Source organism: Ranitomeya variabilis, chromosome 3 (genome assembly GCF_051348905.1).
Source record: "Ranitomeya variabilis isolate aRanVar5 chromosome 3, aRanVar5.hap1, whole genome shotgun sequence".
Taxonomy (NCBI): Eukaryota; Metazoa; Chordata; class Amphibia; order Anura; family Dendrobatidae; genus Ranitomeya; species Ranitomeya variabilis.
In genome coordinates this window covers 136,568,398-136,585,963 of record NC_135234.1, presented here as the reverse complement: position 1 = coordinate 136,585,963, position 17,566 = coordinate 136,568,398, and the positions used below count along the sequence as shown (strand labels likewise).

The window sequence follows — 17,566 nt, the reverse complement described above, 5'->3', positions numbered from 1 at the left end:
GCTCTCCAACTACACCTAAATAAAATGGGAATGGTTGGTGATATCAACTTCCTGTTTGTGGCACATTAGTATTTGGGAGGGGGAAAACTTTTCAAGATGGGTGGTGACCATGGTGGCCATTTTGAAGTTGGTCATTTTGGATCCAATTTTATTTTTTTCAATGGAAAGAGGGTCATGTGACACAAACCTATTAAGAATTTCACAAGAAAAACAATGGTGTGCTTGGTTTTAACGTAACTTTATTTTCATGAGTTATTTACAAGTTTATGACCACTTATAAAATGTGTTCAAAGTGCTGCCTATTGTGTTGGATTGTCAATGCAACCCTCTTCTCCCACTCTTGACACACTGATAGCAACACTGAAGAAATGATAGCACAGGCTTCCAGTATCCGTTGTTTCAGATGCTGCACATCTCGTATCTTCACGGAATAGACAATTGCCTTCATATGACCCCAAAGATAAAAGTCTAAGGGCGTCAGATCGGGAGACCTTGGTGGCCATTCAACTGGTACACGATGACCAATCCACTTTCCAGGAAATTGTTCATGTAGGAATGCTTGGACCTGACACCCATAATGTGGTGGTGTACCATCTTGCTGGAAAAACTCAGGGAACATGTCATCTTCAGTGCAACATGTAGCAATTTCAGATATCCAGTGGCATTGAGGTTTCCATTGATGAAGAATGGCCCCACTATATTTGTACCCCATAAACCACACCATGTGGAGATACGAGATGTGCAGCATCTGAAACAACGGATACTGGATGACTGTGCTAGCATTTCATCTATGATGTTGCTATCAGTGTGTCAAGAGTGGGAGAAGAGGGTTGCATTGACAATCCAACACAATGGACAGCACTTTGAACACATTTTATAAGTGGTCATAAACTTTTAAATAACTCATAAAAGAATAAAGTTACGTTAAAACCAAGCACACCATTGTTTTTCTTGTGAAATTCTCAATAGGTTTGTGTCACATGACCCTCTTTCCATTGAAAAAAATAAAGTTGGATCCAACATGGCCAATTTAAAAAAGGCCGCCAAGGTCACCACCCATCTTGAAAAGTTTTCCCCCTCCCATATACTAATGTGCCACAAAAAGGAAAGTGATATCACCAACCATTCCCATATTATTTAGGTGTATCCATATAAATGGCCTACCCTGTATAATAACTTCCATGCTGCTGAAGCTTCTTTGGTATGTTATAGAGAAAGAAAAATAGGAATTAATCTCTCTGTGTGTACTGTGTATTGGAAACATCATAGTCTCCACCTTCAAGGTCAAAGAGAACTGAAAATTCAGGTGAGAGTCTGGAGAGGGAGAAAAAAAAATTGAGGATACAAGCCACGTGATGACCAGAAATGGTGTAATTCCTCATGTACACACATTACAGCCTATTCTGAAAAGTTACCTCAAAGCACAAGTATGGTTTAGACAATTATTTCAGATTGCAAATTACAGAAAAGGAAAGTAGCAACATAATATTAGCACATGTGTGTTAATAAACTAGTTGTGTGATAAAATTACCGTAAATCTGGAAAATACCACATATCAATCTAAAAAAAGAAGTAGAGTAGCTCTGCGAAATGTAGGGTGCAAGCCTCCGAACACCAACTCAGTGTTCACCCATAAAATAGAATGAAATAGTAGGCAGCACTCCAAAATTAATAAGGAAGATGTAGGTGTCTAATGCTTGAGAAATGCTCACGGTTGTCAAAAAATACCCACACGTTTCCTTAATGATTTTGGAGTGCTGCCTTCTTTTTTATTCTTTCCATCCATCTAAAAAAAAGTGCATAAGACGAAAAGTTACATCGCACTTTACTGGCTAAAAAAGAGGGTTCTTTGCACATTCACTGCTGCCCTCCTTGTTTTAGTCAGTTATTTATAGGGTTTTGGTAAACCTCTGAAGGCATGCACCCGGCAACATAACTATTAATGCTGTTTCATTTTTTTAATCTATCTCCCGTATCTCTCTAATCAGATAATCTATCTCATATCTATTTATTTTACTCAATTATATAGTGCCATTAATTCCACAGCATTTTACAGACATTATCTATCTAATATATTTCTGTGCATCTATATTAAAAAAAAAGCAGCTAATAACATTTGAAACACTAGCGACATCTACAGGATATTTATTAAGACAGCAGGAGAAATCCAGGGTAAAATTAATCAAGCCCTTAAAATTATGACTATGTGAAATATGTCAGTCTAAATAAAATGTTATTACTTTTGCTATTTATTCAACATTAGGAAAATAAATTCCAAATATGTAAAAAAAAAAATTAAAATCACAGCCATAAGAAGATGCCGCTTAGATTCATTTCCTTCCCAGTATTGCGTCATATAGTTTTCCAGTGGTTTTGACCTCAACGTCTCTAAAGCCAGAGTCTGTAAGGAGCTTGGTATACTCAGATGGCGTCCGTTCTCTGCCTTCTGTCTGGACCAACATGTTCAGTGAGAACAGCTGGGAAGTCACGGGTCCACTTCTGTCTTCATTTAAAAGGACTTCAACTAGCAGCACTCCACCGCCTAAAGATTACCGAGAGAAATAGTGGCAATTATTATCACAAAGGTAAAGCAAGAACCGTCTGACGTTCTGATTGTTATCTGTGGTTGTAACAATAAGCTCAATTTAACATATCAAGCTATGAATGTACATATTAATAACATATCAGATCAATGTCATATCAATTTAGTTATTAATAACATCAAAAACACATTAAAATTGTTAGCCGTGTCTGAAGGCCAAAGATCTAATAGTCTGATGCATTTGTTACTAAACATAAACAATTACTATTAGTAAACGCAGACAACAGGAATATATCTCATCTCACAACACAGTGCCAACGTCATTACAACTAGAGATGAGCGAATATTTCAATGTTCGATTCGGGTTACGCTCGCCGAATTTGCAATATTCGCCGATTAATTCATCGAATATTCGCTGAACATTACTGAATGCCATTTACATCAATGGGAGGCAAAAACAAACGCATGCACAATACCTTATAATGGCCCCAAATGGTGCCAAAACCCCTCAAATGAGGGGCAGACACCAGGAAAGTGGCCTCAATTCACCCACAGTACAAATTGCAGTGTGGAACTGCAGCAATAAGCCAGGCATGAGGTATCGGGGTCTGGGCCAGCATATACAGCTTTCCAATGAACGTCACAGTAAGATGAGGTGGGTGAAGAATAGGTGTAGGGCCTCTTTGCTGGGAGCCCTGACACCACATGCAGCACCTCTACCTGCTTTCATGCTGAGCCACACTCAGGTGGCAGAAATATCAGTTTTCTAGACTACCAATGTCAGAAAAATTTAAGGATAGTAACGGGTAGTTGAGTGCAAGGAATTGGAGGCCTGATGGTCTCTGAGTCCTACTGCTGCAGGCAACACGCATGAAGGAGACCTAAGCAGGAGTGTTCACATTTTCAAAAAATTATTGTCAGACACCACAAAAGTAGCCTCAATTTCACCACAGTAGAAATAGTAGAATAGGGACCGACAGGTCCTTCACTACACCCAATCCAGCAGATAGACACCCAAACAAGGAGTGTTCACATTTCCAAATATTATTGTCATACACCACCAAAGTGGCATCAATTTCACCACAGTAGAATAGGGACCAACAGGTCTTTCTCTACACCCAGTGCAACAGATGAACAACCTACAAGTAGTGTTGAGCATTCCGATACCGCAAGTATCGGGTATCGGCCGATACTTGCGGGTATCGGAATTCCGATACCGAGATCCGATACTTTTGTGGTATCGGGAATCGGTATCGGGATTAATATCAATGTGTAAAAGAAAGAATTAAAATAAAAAATAGGGATATACTCACCTCTCCGACGCAGCCTGGACTTTACCGCCGTAACCGGGAGCCGTTGTACCTAAAAATGCGCGCTTGAAGGGCCTTAGATGATGTCACGGCGCTTTGATTGGTCCGTAGCGGTCGTGTGACCGCTACGGACCAATCACAAAGCAGTGACGTCACCTAAGGTCTTTCAAGCGCTTGAAAGACCTTAGGTGACGTCACTGCTTTGTGATTGGTCGCGTAACGGTCACGCGACCGCTACGCGACCAATCAGAAGCTGCGGATGTCTTCTAAGGTATTTCAAGCGCTTGAAAGACCTTAGGTGACGTCACGGCTTTGTGATTGGTCGCGTAGCGGTCACGCAACCGCTACGGACCAATCAGAGCGCCGTGACCTCATCTAAGGCCCTTCAAGCGCGCATTCTTAGGTACAACAGCTCCCGGTTACGGCGGTAAAGTCCAGGCTGCGTCGGAGGGTGAGTATATCCCTATTTTTTATTTTAATTCTTTCTTTTACACATTGATATGGATCCCAGGGCCTGAAGGAGAGTTTCCTCTCCTTCAGACCCTGGGAACCATACAGGATACCGTCTGATACTTGGTGTCCCATTGACTTGTATTGGTATCGGGTATCGGTATCGGATTAGATCCGATACTTTGCCGGTATCGGCCGATACTTTCCGATACCGATACTTTCAAATATCGGACGGTATCGCTCAACACTACCTACAAGGTGTGTTCACATTTAGATAAATGAGGGTCTTACACCACAGAAGTGGCATCAATTTCACCACAGTAGAAATAGTCTAAGGGCTCACACTCACATGCGAGAAACTCGGATGAGTCTCGCACCTCAATACCCGGCACTGCAACTGGCACTCAGATTGGAGTGTGCGGCCGCCTAGCAATACATGCAGCCGCACGCTCCGCTCCTGAGTGCCAGGTGCAGTGCCGGATATTGACCTGCGAGACGCATCCAAGTTTCTCGCATGTGAGTATGAGCCCTAACAGGGACAAACAGGTTCTTCTCTACACCCAAAAAAAGCAGATGGACACTCAGCAAGGAGTGTTCACATTTCCAAACATTATTGGCAGACACCACCAAAGTAGTATCAATTTCACCACAGTAGAAATAGTAGAATAGGGACTGACATGTCTTTCTCTACACCCAATACAGCAGATGGACACTCAACCATGAGTGTTCACATTTCCAAAAATTATTGGCAGATACTACCAAAGAAGTATCAATTTCAACACAGTAGAAATAGGGTAATAGGGACCAAGAGGTCTTTCACTACACCCAAACCAGCAGTAAATGGACACCCAACTTGGAGTGTTCACATTTTAAAAAATAAGGGCCTTACACCACAGAAGTGGAATAACGTTCACGAGAATAGAAATAGTTTAATTGGGATCAACATGTCTTCCACTGCAGCTAACACAGCAGATGTAGACCAACCATGATTGTTCACGTTTCCACAAATTTGTGTTAACATCAGCAGCAGCAGTCTCATTAGAGACACTAAAGATATCACAGAGTGCAGTTACGTGACATTAATGCATCATACTAAAAAAATGCAATATCACCTAGTGTGTACAGTCTGCGAGTGGGGTGTAAAAGTCCTTGGAGATCCATGACTTGTTCATCTTAACCCCTTAGTGACCGGGCCAAATTTTTTAAATCTGACCAGTGTCACTTTATGTGGTAATAACTCTGAAACGCTTCAACATATCCCATTGATTTGGAGACTGCTTTTTCATGGCACATTATACTTTATGATAATGTTAAATTTAGATCAATATGTTTTGTGTTTACGTATAAAAAATATCAGAAATATGACAAAAATGTAAACAAAATAACATTTTCAAACTTTGAATGATTATCCATTTAACCCAGATAGTCATCGCATAGCAAAACATTAATAAATAACTTTTCCCTCAGGTCTGCTTTAAATCAGCACCATTTTTAAAATGTTATTTTACATTGTTAGCATTTTAGGAGGTTTAAAAATGTAGCGGTAATTTTTCCTTTTCCTAAGGAAATTTACAACATTATTTTTTTTTAGGAACCTATCCAGGTTTGAAGTGATTTTGAGGGGCCTATGTATTGGAACCCCCCCCAAAAAAAATTATACCATTTTAAAAACAGCACCTCTTAAAATATTGAAAACTGCTGTCAGGTAGATAATTTACCCTTCAGGTGATTTTCAGGAATTAATGCAAAGTGACATAAAAGGAATGAAAAAATGTATTTTTACCACCTAAATGTTGGTAACTTCTGAACAGATTACCACATCCGGCAGACTCTAAGGCCATTATTTGATCGTGAACTGCCATGGCAAACATCAGGACCACACAATCGATCTCAGGGTGCTAATGGGGTTAAAAAAGAAGCCCCCACATTCTTTTAACCATTTATATGATGCCCCCCGAGGAATCAACATTGCGAAACACGCGTTGGGGTCCGCTTTTCCACGTCACGCATTCAGGTTGGTTTACTATGGGCATCTTTTTCCCTTTATTATGTTTGATATAATGAACTGAGTGTTATCTATGGATTGATGTCTTGGTACAATCTTTTCAGTATTGGCCTAACTTCATAATATGTGATCGTTGGTTTTTGTTATTATTCTCCCTGCATCACTTTGACAAGCATATTTACCTGGACTATACAGTTATTTTATACCTTGGGTCTATGTATGAATTTTTGAATAGGAACTACCAATGGTCACCACCACATGATTTAGTGGTACACTCTATATGTATCTATCTGTTTTAGGAGTGTACATGCATATTTGTATTATCTCCTTTTTTTGACAAACAACCTGACCAACTGCCTTGCGGACGTGGCACCTTGATGTCATTACACCCTGATTTTCTCTGCATATAGTTGTCTTTATGTTAATATTACTGTGTTATTTGAATTTTTTCAATAAAATTTCTCTATATATTTTCAAGAAATGCTCTAAGGCCTACTTTTTTGTTTGGTTTAATGCTTATATCTTTGTGGATGAGCTTATGATTTATGGCCCGTATTTTGGAAATAATTTATATGATGTAGTAACTATTGACAGCAGCATCTAAGGGGTTAAACAAATATGGATGGTGCCAACACGGATCGTCGCTAATGCAGCAAGTTATCAGCTATAGTGTACAGCCGACAGCTGCTAGATTGTCACCTGTATGGGGATGCTAGTCTCTTATATCTCAGGTCAGTAAAAAGTAAAAAGACATATTGACTGTCTGAAAGTTAGGTGGTCAACACTTTCAGGGGACAACCGTATGCACTTATCCGTCAGGGCACCACCAGCAGCACTGAAGACATTTTCTGAAAGAATGCTAGCTGCCGGGCATGATAAATCCTCCAAAGCACGTGAGGCGAGCTCAGGTCACTCCTCCATTTTTAGTTTCAATAATTTTTATTTTCAATAACATAGCAATTGAACAACAGTTTCCCTTACAAGGGAGTTCAATAAGCATTAAATCTGAACAAAGTGGAAAAACCATATATATATTAAACTCAAATTCAAAAATACAAATATAACAAGAAAAGGACATGGGGAGACATAAAAGAGGGAAAATGGGGAAGGAAATGAGATACTGCACTTAATTTCATGGTACGCTGTAGTATATTTACCAGATAAAGTTATACTATGTTCCACTTCATAAGTTCCATCTCCCACCTCCCCGCACCCCACCCAACTCCGACTCAACCCCAATGTTATCAGAATCTCTCACAGGGTAATAGAATCTCAAATAGATAAAGTCAAGGTTTGTTCAAGATTTAAGTCCGTATTAAGATCTATCCACGGTTTCCAAATCTGGTAGAAGGCCTCCCACAAATCCTCCCTAGTCGCATGTATACGTTCATATAGGAGGATTGAATTCATTTTATCCTTAACTGTCTGGACAGAGAGAAACGGCGACCTCCAGTTGGTAGCTATATGTAGCTTAGCGGCCATAAGCAGTTGGCCTATCAGCCTATGGAATTTATTAGTAAATCCCGGGTATTTGGCTCCCAGTAGGAATGTGGCCGGGTCAGGTCGTATTCACTCCTCCATTTTTAAAGACTAAAATGTGAAAGGGTCCACACCCTCCCTGATGGTATTGCTGTTTAGTTCTAGATACTCCTGCACCATCCTCTCCATTCGTTCACCAAGTGAAAGACTTGGACTCTGTTGTGCTGGTGCATGAGTTGGTCTAAAAAAAAGTGTCAAAGGACTAACAGAAATTGCTTCTTCCACTTCCACCACTGCTGCTGCTGCTAATGTTTTGGTGTTGACAAATTGACAGGATGGAGGTTGGAAGTCTACAGCTGCTACACGAACTGTGTGCTTCACTGCTGTCTTGGAGAAAAGCTCTCTTAAGGTTGTATAAAAGTGTGTTTCGATACTCCACCATTCGCGGGTCCCTTTCTAGGCAGGAATCAGCTGGAAAAATTTGGTTTTATAACGTGGGTCTAGTAAAGTGGCTGTAGTCAGCATTATTCCTAATCATAACTGTACGGCGATCATGTTGCAAATAGTGCAGCAAGAAGGCACTCATATGTTGGGCTTTACCATGAGGTCCGAGCCCATTCTGATACTGAAGCCTCCGTCTTGAAAAACGAGAATCCAAGATCTTCTCCACAACATACTCCAACTCTCCATCAATCAACACCGGGGCAGGAGGATCAACAGAGGGAACCACGGGCACCACATATTTCCGCAACAAAGATCTATGAAAAACATTATGGATGGAAAAAGAGGCTGGAAGGGCCAAACGAAAAGACACTGGATTGATAATCTCAGAAATCCTATAAGGACCAATAAACCGAGGCTTGAACTTCGGGGAAGAAACCTTCATAGGAACATGACGAGAAGACAACCACACCAAATCCCCAACCCGAAGCCGGGAACCCACACGCCGACGACGGTTGGCAAAACACTGAGCCTCCTCCTGAGACAACACCAAATTGTCCACAACATGAGCCCAAATCTGCTGCAACCTGTCAACCACAGAATCCACCCCAGGACAATCAGAAGACTCAAACTGCCCTGAAGAAAAACGATGATGAAACCCAGAATTACAAAAGAATGGTGAAACCAAAGAAGCAGAACTAGCCCGATTATTAAGGGCAAACTCGGCCAATGGCAAGAAAGCCACCCAATCATCCTGATCGGCAGACACAAAGCATCTCAAATAAGTTTCCAAAGTCTGGTTAGTTCGCTCGGTTTGGCCGTTTGAGGATGAAATGCGGAAGAAAAAGACAAATCAATGCCCAGCTTAGCACAAAAGGACCGCCAAAACCTAGAAACAAACTGGGAACCTCTATCGGACACAATATTCTCCGGAATGCCATGCAAACGAACCACATGCTGAAAAAACAACGGAACCAACTCAGAAGAGGAAGGCAATTTAGGCAAAGGTACCAAATGAACCATCTTAGAAAACCGGTCACAAACCACCCAGATAACAGAAATCCTCTGGGAAACAGGAAGATCCGAAATAAAATCAATAGAAATATGCGTCCAAGGCCTCTCAGGGACCAGCAAAGGCAAAAGAAACCCACTGGCGCGGGAGCAGCAAGGTTTGGCCCGCGCACAAGTCCCACAGGACTGCACAAAAGAATGCACATCCCGTGACAAAGAAGGCCACCAAAAGGACCTACTAACCACATCTCTGGTACCAAAAATCCCAGGATGGCCAGCCAACACAGAACAGTGAACCTCGGAAATCACTTTACTAGTCCATCTGTCAGGAACAAACAGTTTCCCCGCTGGACAGCGATCAGGTTTATCAGCCTGAAACTCCTGAAGAACCCGTCGCAAATCAGGGGAGATGGCAGAAAGAATCACCCCCTCCTTTAGAATACCAACCGGCTCAAGAATCCCAGGGGAATCAGGCAAAAAACTCCTGGAGAGGGCATCAGCCTTAACATTCTTAGAACCCGGAAGATACGAGACAACAAAATCAAAACGGGAGAAAAACAGGGACCATCGGGCCTGTCTAGGATTCAGCCATTTGGCAGACTCGAGGTAAATCAGATTCTTATGATCGGTCAAGACCACAATACGGTGCTTGGCCCCCTCAAGCCAATGTCGCCACTCCTCAAATGCCCACTTCATAGCCAACAACTCACGATTGCCGACATCATAATTGCGTTCCGCAGGCGAAAACTTTCGAGAAAAGAAGGCACACGGTTTCATCAAGGAACCATCAGAATTCCTCTGAGACAAAACGGCCCCTGCCCCAATCTCAGAAGCGTCAACCTCAAACTGAAAAGGAAGAGAAACATCCGGCTGACGCAACACAGGGGCAGAAGTAAATCGGCGCTTAAGCTCCTGAAAGGCAGAAACAGCCTCAGAGGACCAATTAGCTACATCAGCGCCCTTCCTCGTCAAATCGGTCAGGGGTTTAACCACACTGGAGAAGTTGGCAATGAAACGGCGATAAAAATTAGCAAAGCCCAAAAATTTCTGAAGGCTCTTCACGGATGTGGGCTGGATCCAATCATGAATGGCCTGAACCTTAACCGGATCCATTTCTATAGATGATGGAGAAAAAATGAAGCCCAAAAAAGAAACCTTCTGTACTCCAAAGAGGCACTTAGACCCCTTCACAAACAAGGCATTATCACGAAGGACCTGAAATACCATCCTGACTTGTTTCACATGAGACTCCCAATCATCTGAAAAAATCAAAATATCATCCAAATATACAATCATGAATTTATCAAGATAATTCTGAAAAATAACATGCATGAAGGACTGAAACACAGATGGGGCATTAGAGAGTCCGAATGGCATCACAAGATATTCAAAATGGCCCTCGGGCGTATTAAACGCAGTTTTCCATTCGTCACCCTGCTTAATACGAACAAGATTATATGCCCCTCGAAGGTCAATCTTAGTAAACCAACTAGCCCCCTTAATCCTGGCAAACAAATCAGAAAGCAAAGGCAAAGGGTATTGGAATTTGACCGTGATTTTATTCAAGAGGTGATAATCAATACAGGGTCTCAAGGAGCCATCCTTCTTGGCAACAAAAAAAAAAACCTGCTCCCAATGGAGAAGAAGATGGCCGAATATGCCCCTTCTCCAAAGACTGCTTTCCATAGCTCCGCATGGCGGCATGTTCAGGCACAGACAGGTTGAAAAGTCGGAAACTTAGGAAACTTACAGCCTGGAATCAAGTCAATAGCACAATCACAGTCCCTATGCGGTGGAAGGGAACTGGACTTGGGCTCATCGAAAACATCCTGGAAATCTGACAGAAACTCAGGAATATCAGAAGAGGGGGAGGAGGAAATTGACATCAGAGGAACATCATCATGAACCCCCTGACAACCCCAACTAGTCACAGACATAGATTTCCAATCCAACGCCGGATTATGTACCTGTAACCATGGAAACCCCAGCACAATAGCATCATGCAAATTATGCAACACCAGGAAACGACAATCTTCCTGATGGGCTGGCGCCATGCACATGGTTAACTGTGTCCAAAACTGAGGTTTATTTTTAGCCAATGGTGTAGCATCAATACCCCTCAAAGGGATAGGACTCCGCAAAGGCTGTAAGGGAAAACCACAACGTCTGGCAAATTCTAAGTCCATCAAATTTAAAGCGGCGCCTGAATCCACAAATGCCATGACAGAGAATGACGATAATGAGCAGATCAGGGTCACAGATAACAGAAATTTAGGTTGTACAGTACTGATGGTAACGGAATTAGCGATTCTCTTGGCACGCTTAGGGCAATCAGAAATAACATGAGCAGAATCGCCGCAGTAAAAGCACAACCTCTTCTGACGTCTGAATCCTTGGCGTTCAGCTCTAGACACAATCCTATCACACTGCATTGGCTCAGGACTCCGCTCGGAAGACAATGCCATAGTGTGCACAACTCTGCGCTCACGCAAGCGCCGATCAATTTGAATGGCCAGAGACATAGAATCACTCAGACCTGCAGGCGTGGGAAGCCCACCACATCTTTAACAGATTCAGAAAGACCCTTTCTGAAAATTGCCGCCAAAGCATCTTCATTCCACTTAGTAAGCACAGACCATTTTCTAAATTTCTGGCAATATGATTCTGCCGCTTCTTGACCCTGACACAGGGCCAACAATGTTTTCGCAGCATGATCCACAGAATTAGGTTCATCATACAATAACCCAAGTGCCTGAAAAAAGGTGTCTATGTTAAGCAAGGCCGGATTCCCAGATTCCAGGGAAAATGCCCAATCCTGCGGGTCGCCACGCAACAGAGAAATGACAATTTTTACCTGCTGGATGGGATCACCAGAGGAACGGGGCTTCAGAGCAAAAAACAGTTTACAGTTATTTTTAAAGCTCAAAAATTTGGACCTGTCCCCAAAAAACAGATCGGGGTAGGAATTCTAGGCTCAAAAACAGGAGTCTGCACGATATAATCAGAAATACCCTGTACTTTAGCAGCAAGTTTAACCACCCGAGAAGCAAGTCCCTGAACATCCATGTCAGCACCTAACTCTTGAGCCACCCAGAGGTGAAGAGGGAAAAAAAACACAACAGAGTACAGAAAAAAAAATGGCTCAGCACTTTCTTTCCCTTCTTTTGAGATGCGGTTAACTCATTGTTGGCCAGTTGTACTGTTATGATCTGGTGGCCTAGGAGCAGCATGGACGAGCTCTGGAGTAGGTGGCCTCTATACTGACCGCAGACCCTGAACTTAACACCGCCACTATAAGTAGTCGTGGGATGTTCCTGTCACTCCCTCGACACCTCGTCACAGCCGGAGGACTAATTACCCCTAAAGAAAGAAACAGGAAAACTATCTTGCCTCAGAGAAAATTCCCAAAGGAAAGACAGCCCCCCACAAATATTGACTGTGAGAGGAGAGGGAAATTACAAACGCAGACTGAAAACAGAATTTAGCAAAGGAGGCCACGCTACCTAGAAAGAAAAGACAGGACAGAGTACTGTGCGGTCAGTATTAAAATACTACAAAAATCCACCACAGAGAATAAAAAAATCTCCACACCTAACTAAAGGCATGGAGGGAAACTCTGCGACTCCAGAGCTTCCAGCTTGGCTGATAAAAACCTTACATAGACAAAGCTGGACAAGAAAAAACAGCAATTCACTGAACTATAAAGTCCACCGCATGTGGACTGCAAAAACAAAGCCAGGACTTATCTTTGATGATTTGGACAATCCAGCAGGAGAAACCAAGCAGAGATGTTAATCCTCCAGAAAAACAATGGACAACTGGCACTCACTAAAGGGTGAAGCCAGACTAAATAGCCCCGTCCAAAGTGGAAGCACCTGATGACTGCTGTGAAGGACAAACAGCAGCACTACCACTTATAACCACCGGAGGGAGCCCAAGAGCAGAACCCACAACAGAATTCACAACAGCATGTCAGCTTCCTTTACAGATGAAGGTGGCCTCTCAGTCAGTGTGACTCAATCAGGTACAGAACCTGAGGTTCTACGGTCAAAGACCTGCATCTCAATAGTTTGCACGGTAACAGAGGAGGATGAAGAAGCAGCAGATGTGATAGATGGGGCGGCTGATGGTGGTTGATGTCCACTGGCTGCATTTTTGCATAGTGGGATTCCCACAGTAAAACATGTTGATTGCGAATGTGAAGGTTCATACATGTAGTAGTCAAATTATTGCACTTTTTACCTCAACTCAGTTTATTTTTGCAAAGTTGGCAGATTACGTAAGATGGCTCATCCTTCACAGTGTCAAAAAAAAGCAAAGGCTAGGCCACCCTTGCCACCCCTGCGAGCTACAGACCCAAGGATGCTGCAGTTCAGAGGCACAGTTGTGACTGAGGATACATCACTCATCGTGGCTGCATCACTACGTGTCTGCGATGGATAGCGCAATGTAACCTCCTCATCTTCCTCGTCAGATGACCTACTCAGCTGTGTGCCTCTATATCCACGCCAACTGGGATCTAACACCTCATCATCATCATCCTCTTTGTTATCACATTCCTCACCCTTGGAGTTACTTTTCTCTTCTTGCCCTGACAGCACAGTACATTCCGTGTGAGCCTCAGATATCTGAGTCTCATCAGGATCACCTCCTCCCCCACGGGTTAATGTCTGATGACGAGGGTCAGGATGCTGTCGGGACCGTACTCCTTCCTGCTCCGGATCTAAGCTTAAAAAAATTTGGGCATCGGTGCAGATTTCCTCATCTTGACTCTGCAAAGCTTTTGAGTACACTTCTGATGAACATGGCATAGAATGTGTGAACAGCTCTTCAGAATCACGCATCTGTGGTTTCGTTCAATCAGTTGAACGTTTGAATACTTGGGACGCCGGGGAAAGCAAGGGGAATTTGGGTGGCACATCTGTGGACTGTACTGGGTGTGATGTTGAGGTGAAGGAAGAGGAGGAGAGGTCACTTGAAGCTGCACTTGCCGTCCACTCAAGTACATGCTCTTTCTGGGAATCATCGACAAGGTGTACTGCTGTGTGGCTGCCAAATAAAGGTAGTAGTGTAGCCTGTCCAGAAACATAAGTTTCACTAGTGCTTTCACCAACATTACCACCTACCCCACGTACACTTTGAACACCAAGCCTAATTCCCCTTCCACCACGGCCTTGCTTTTTCCCAGTCATGTTGCTCAGATAGTGTGGTAAGAGCACAGTATTAACAACCAAAATTATATTTTAATCTCTGCACCACCTCTGCAAACAGCTGAATTTCAGCGACAGTAAATTCAAAATTGAAATATGGTATGCTGTATTGCGCTAGTCACAGAAAAAATATTTTTTTTCTTTGGACCAAGAATCAGACCTCTATAACATACTAGATGCTACAAAACTCTTTTAAACTCTGGTCCCTTACTGTATGACATTAATAACAGAAGAATTTTTTTTTGTGGCCTATGTATCAGGCCTCTATAACACACTAGATGCTACAAATAGTGATGGGCGACCACTAAAATGCTCAGGTGCTCGTTGCTCGGGTCGAGCAAATTGGAATGCTTGGGTGCTCGACCCGAGCAACGAGCCCAATGTAAGTCTATGGGAAACGCAAGCATTTTTCTGGCAGCCCCCGGCAGTCTGCAGAGGGACTAGCAGTCTGCAGAGGGACTAGAAATTGCAGAAATCGATGGGATCAGTGATCAAAAGACATGGGAACAACATGGGGAAGACCCCTGAAAGCAATTCTGACTCCCAGATCACTGATGTGAACAATGTTGTCAGAGTCTTATGCCACTTTTACAAACTCAAATTAAAACATACAAAAAAGAAACCAAAATGGATTTTCTGGAAAATATGCTAAGGAATATCCTTTCCAGGGTAATGACTTGTATATAAGGCAACATTAATAACCAAAAACAAAAATGCTCCTCCACACCTTGGGATATGTTCACATGTAGCGTTTTTGATGCGTTTTGAACTTTAGCATTGCTTTCAACCAAGACAAATGCATTCACTGGGAAATGTCATTTTAACATTTTACAACCTTATATGGCCATGTGGTGTGTAACACATCATCAGACACATCCTGTTTTATTTATGAAGGAGGGTCTCTGAAAGTCACAAAGCCTATTTTTATAGGGCTATCAGGTGGCCTTTACTATTCTTAAAGGGCCAGAAGTCGGCCCTCACTATTCTTAGAGAGCCATCAGCCGGCTATGATTTGTTGTTCCCATTGTTAAGCAGTGGGTCTCCTATACTGTTGTTAAGTATACAGTGAGTGACAGGGCTGCCCAAAATTTGGATGCACCCCAATACTCCTTTGAAGAGATGTACAGGAGGGCCTCTTGAAAACAATGTTCCCATTAGTAGAAGTAGGTCTCCAATACTGTTTGACTATACAGTGAATGCAAGGGCTGCCATAAATTTAAAGGCATTCCAATGCCCCTTTGAAGAGCCATAGAGGAGTGCCTCATGAACAAATGTTCCTATTATTAGGAAGTGGGTCTGCCCTCTTCTGCTCACAAATCCTTCCCAATATCTGCAGTATAGAGTTCCAACGCATGGGGACATCACACACCAGTCGATGAGCCAGAAGCTGCAAACGGTGCTGAAGCACAGCAAGGGTGGCGGAAGCTGTCGCTGACTTTCTAAAATGAGCACACAGATGGCATACTTTGAAAAGCAGATCCGGCAGCTCTGGGTAGGTTTTCAGAAACCACTGAACCACAAGGTTAAGCACATGGGCTAGGCATGGTACGTAAAGTCAAATGGTTACCTAAAGCAGACGGACATATCAATATTCAATTGTATAACTGTACGTATCTATTATATACAATGTCCCTAATCATGAAAAAATACGTATATGTTCAACGCCATGTACTAGCAGTCATATAAAGAAGAATGCGTATAAAGAACAGGTAATAATATAATTTTATTGAAAAATCAAACAAATAGGGGAAAAACAACTCCCTCAAAAACACAAAACATATCTAAAAGAGAACACCTAATAAAAACATATGTGTTATAGTGGTGAGCCAACAGAAAATTAGTGGCACCACTCTGAGTGTGTATCTATATCAAAAAGAGAATAGTCGCTAGACTGCAGTACCATATATTCAATGATATGATCAAGTAATATGGCAGAATATAAACCTAACATTGCATGCACCGCAACAACAGGGTAACTATGACAAGTGTGACTCAGTCCCATATACAATCAATGCGGCGCTACTTAGCAAAACTGCAGCAGACAAATATATCAAGTAGTAAAAAGATACATTACCAAAAACACTCAGAAGATGGTGCCACCACCCCTACGCGCGTTTCGGCGGCGTGCCTTCGTCAGGGGAAGTCACGCCGCCGAAACGCGCGTAGGGGTGGTGGCACCATCTTCTGAGTGTTTTTGGTAATGTATCTTTTTACTACTTGATATATTTGTCTGCTGCAGTTTTGCTAAGTAGCGCCGCATTGATTGTATATGGGACTGAGTCACACTTGTCATAGTTACCCTGTTGTTGCGGTGCATGCAATGTTAGGTTTATATTCTGCCATATTACTTGATCATATCATTGAATATATGGTACTGCAGTCTAGCGACTATTCTCTTTTTGATATAGATACACACTGAGAGTGGTGCCACTAATTTTCTGTTGGCTCACCACTATAACACATATGTTTTTATTAGGTGTTCTCTTTTAGATATGTTTTGTGTTTTTGAGGGAGTTGTTTTTCCCCTATTTGTTTGATTTTTCAATAAAATTATATTATTACCTGTTCTTTATACGCATTCTTCTTTATATGACTGCTAGGCATGGTACGTGTATGAGCTCCCCTCACCTCAGAGCTGCCACCAGTTTCTGGCCATTGTCACACATGACCATGCCTGGCTGTAGGTTCAACAGTGTCAGCCATAATTCTGCCTGCTCTTTCAGAGCTGTACACAAATCTTCAGCATTGTGCAGTTTGTCACCTAAGCATATTAGCTTCAGAACAGCCTGTTGCCAGTGATGCAGTGCTTCCAGCTTGTGACTGATGTGGTCATTTCAGTGATGGAGGCTGAAGAGGAGGAGGATGAAGTGGAGGAGCTGTAGACCGTGAGGGCAATCCTGATTGACCTAGGACCCGCAATCCTCGGCGTCAAGAGGACGTGTTCCATCCCAAGGTCCGACTGGGTCCCGGCTACCACTATGTTAACCCATTGTGCCATCAGCGAGATGTACGGTCCCTGCCCACAAGCACTTGTTCACGTGTCTGTAGTTAAGTGAACTTGCATTGCTGAGGGCACAGCTAATGTTGTAGGACACGTGCTTGTGTAATGCGGAGATTG

At 42.6% G+C, this 17,566-nt stretch overlaps 1 protein-coding gene across 1 annotated transcript in view; it reads right to left on the bottom strand.

The window, feature by feature from the left end:
- Positions 1-1,353: 1,353 nt before the first annotated feature.
- LOC143815467 (acetylserotonin O-methyltransferase-like) overlaps positions 1,354-17,566 on the bottom strand; it is a 191,037-nt gene continuing 174,824 nt past the window's right edge. Inside the window, exon 8 of the mRNA XM_077294683.1 lies at positions 1,354-2,542. Coding sequence (XP_077150798.1) covers positions 2,331-2,542 — 212 coding nt within the window. The 3' untranslated portion in view covers positions 1,354-2,330. The remainder of the gene's footprint in view (positions 2,543-17,566) is intronic.